General features: G+C 56.0%; 1 protein-coding gene across 1 annotated transcript in view; it reads left to right on the forward strand.

Annotated features, from left to right (window-relative positions):
- Positions 1-2,044: 2,044 nt before the first annotated feature.
- The window catches only part of GDAP1L1 (ganglioside induced differentiation associated protein 1 like 1), a 13,604-nt gene continuing 12,494 nt past the window's right edge, over positions 2,045-3,154 (forward strand). The window contains exon 1 of the mRNA XM_026862236.1: positions 2,045-2,545. Coding sequence (XP_026718037.1) covers positions 2,366-2,545 — 180 coding nt within the window. The 5' untranslated portion in view covers positions 2,045-2,365. The remainder of the gene's footprint in view (positions 2,546-3,154) is intronic.

Genomic DNA, 3,154 nt, shown 5'->3' on the forward strand with positions numbered 1-3,154 from the left:
CCCCCCCCCCCCTCCCCCCCCCATCACTTTACAAGTTACTTGCCTGTCTAGTTTCAGGACTAGTTCAACCAAAGCAGGATGCAAAAGGGCACCCTGGATCAGTGACATTTATTTCTCACCTTATAAAAGCCAAACCGAGTCCTAGCTAAGCTTTACATTGGCAGATGCTGAATCAGGCCACCCGGAAAAAATCAATGGACCTGATTCTACAGGCTGACTTCCACCCGTTCCTTCTAAAACAGGGAAGGTACTTCTGTGCCTGCAAAGTCCCGTGACCAACTCTGGCTGCCTGCTCTCTCCCCTCTGTAATGTTTGCATCAGCTCTGAGATGAGTCACCCCAGATTGTACATTTCTGAACCACCAGCACCCACAATCTTTCCCCGATGACACCTGCCAGGGCTCTGCCAATGCCACCGGGTCCAGCCACACAGCAACCCATGGGGCAGCCCAGCATCCACCCCTTTCACAGGCAGGAAGGTTGAGAACAAGAGCTGGGAATGAGTTCAAGGTCACACAAGGTCAGGGCACCCCTAAAAGGGGCTGGCACCAATCCTGCCCCTCAGGCCTTGCTCACTTTGGCAAGACAAAACCCAGCTAAATAAACAAGTGCTTTCAGAGGCACCACATACCTGCAGGACCAAGAGGGATGAAGCAACTTGATATTTTTTTATTCCCAACAGTGCAGCATTAATTTATCACAAAATATGCCACTAGATGGGGCTTTCTGGATAGCAATCCACAGGAGAGAAATGCTTCTGCTTGGTCAAACCGCTCTACTCCTTTCCTAAACCCAAAGGTGAAGGGAACCCCAAAAGATGCTTCCTGGGCAGTGAGCCTCAGAGAGAGCAGGAGGGGAAGCTGCAGAGGAGAGGGCAGGACAGGACCCCGCAATGGGCCAGCTCTTTGTTCAAAGCCCAAATTGCTCCCAGATTGCAGCAGCAGGGGCCACTGCCCCAACTTTGCAGCCCCAAAGCAAAGGGTGTCCCCAAGGCCAGCACGGTGTCTCTGACAGCACTTGGGAAGCCCTGGGCTGGGGAGGGAGGATGGTTTTGGGGGCTGCTGCCTATGGGGGAGAAGGCAGGGAGGAGGCAGGGCAGGGCATAGCGCCAAAGGATTCATTTTCACTTCACAGTTCCCAGAAAATCGTTCCTTTCACTATATTCATGCAGCCAGGTGCCCGTTTGGCCACGCTCCCTCCCAGTGCTCTTGGGTGAGATGTGACTCAGTTTCCCCACTTGAACTAGCTCTCCCAAATCTTGCCCTGTTTTCAACCTCATCAGCTCCAGCATTGGTGAAGATGAAGAGCAACACATGGAGGAACTGCACCTGCACCCAGAGCCCTCTGCCAGCCCAGAGATGCAAGCTGGATCCCTGTGCCTGCAGAGTCCTCACCTCCTCCCTCTCCTGAACCTGCCCCTGACACCCGTAACCAGGCTGGTTTTACCCCCTCCCAGCACTGGCAGCTAGTCCCATGTGTAGGAAATTATCTCTGGACTGCCAGATTGTTGAAGATGGAGTGTGACGAAGCCAAGTGTCATTAAACACAGGCCCAGATGTCCAGGTCACTGTGTCCAGAAAGGTGCCAGCTGCCTACATGCGTTTGCCTGCAGACCTCTGGGTGATGCTCATAGTGCCCAGAGAGCAGCAGCTCCAAAAGCCCCAGCACTCTCCAAGCAGCAATTGCGACACAGCTTGCTAATTCTGTAAATAACCCCCAATCATGCCTGCTTTGGTGTAGGAGGGCTCGTCTGGTTTGGCCTGGCACCCCGAGGCTCTGGAAAGCAGCGAGGGCTCTGGGGCTCTACCCCGGTACAGGCTACATAAAATCCATTAGTAATTAATCTGTGCTCTCCAAAAATCACTGAATACCTTTAAAGAGCCAGTGCTGCTTCTTTCCATGAAGGTTGCAAGGCAGGTGTGACACTTGCTAGACATTTTAAAGCCAGCATCCATCAATGTAGCTATTTATTACATATCTGCTATATCTAAACCAGTCAAAAAAAATCTTAGTCTCTGCTGCAAAATATTCCTAAAGAGCCGCAGGGGCTGGAGCTGCCCCGGATTGCCGAGCTGGCAGGCAGGCTGGCAGCAGGAGCCTCCGCTGCTGACTCGCCTATTGAAGTGATGCCTGCACGTTTCCGTGGGAGCCCCGCCACGAGCGGGGACGGGCTGCGATTTCACCCACACCACGGCCGCTGCTGCCACCATCCTCTGCTGTGACCCCCGCGCCCACCGCCCTGCGCTGCCCACCCCAGCCGGGGAGATGGAGCTGCCCCGGGAGTGATGCTGCTGGCAGGAGCCCATGTGATGCTGGGCTAGTGCTGCTCGCTCCCTCGTCCCTCTCCCGCTCGCTCGCAGGCTGTCATGGCGACTCCCAATAATGTTACTCCCACCAACTGCAGCTGGTGGCCCATCTCGGCGCTGGAGAACGACGCAGGGAAATCCACAGAGGGGGAGGAAAATCAGGACCCGACAGACCCCGCTCTCAAATCCCAGGATAGATTGGTTTTGTACCACTGGACCCAGTCCTTCAGCTCGCAAAAGGTAAAAAAATAATTGCTGGGCTGGGTTCCTGGGGAACAATCACCTCCTGTCCCCAGGGCATCCCCTTGCCTCGGGAGGATGGATGCACTGATGGGGAGAGCAAGGGGCGCGTCCCCAGGGCTGGTGGGGACAGCAGCGTGTGGCCGGGCAGCTCTTTTGTACCCGAGGTTCTGCGTTTTAACAGCATCTGCCTGGGGAAGCGGGGGGGAGGGGGGCTCAGCCAAATCCCGCTTTTGCTTTGGGATCGCGGCTTGCACCGGGAGCCGCCTCGGCTTTGTGTTCGCTCGCAGCCCCGCTCCGGCACGGCCAGGAGCGCAGACAAAGGCTGAGCCAGGCCCCGGGACCACCCTGCTGCCAGGAGAGGGGGAGGCACCCCCCGAGCCAGGCTTCTTCCAGGGAGCAGACCCCGGCATGCAGCGACGATTTACCCCTGACATTGCAGCAGCGCCCTGGAAATCCTATTCCCGGAGTGCCCCAGCTCCATGCAAGGTTCATGGAGCTAAACAGTGAGAAATCACATTTTCCAGGCAATAGTAAATGCTCATTTTTCAGCACAGTGGCTGTGTAGCAAACTCGACCTTCTCCTCCTAGCCCCAACCCCCCCCCCCC

Source organism: Athene cunicularia (genome assembly GCF_003259725.1).
Source record: "Athene cunicularia isolate RWA chromosome 20 unlocalized genomic scaffold, athCun1 chr20_part1, whole genome shotgun sequence".
Classification (NCBI taxonomy): domain Eukaryota; kingdom Metazoa; phylum Chordata; class Aves; order Strigiformes; family Strigidae; genus Athene; species Athene cunicularia.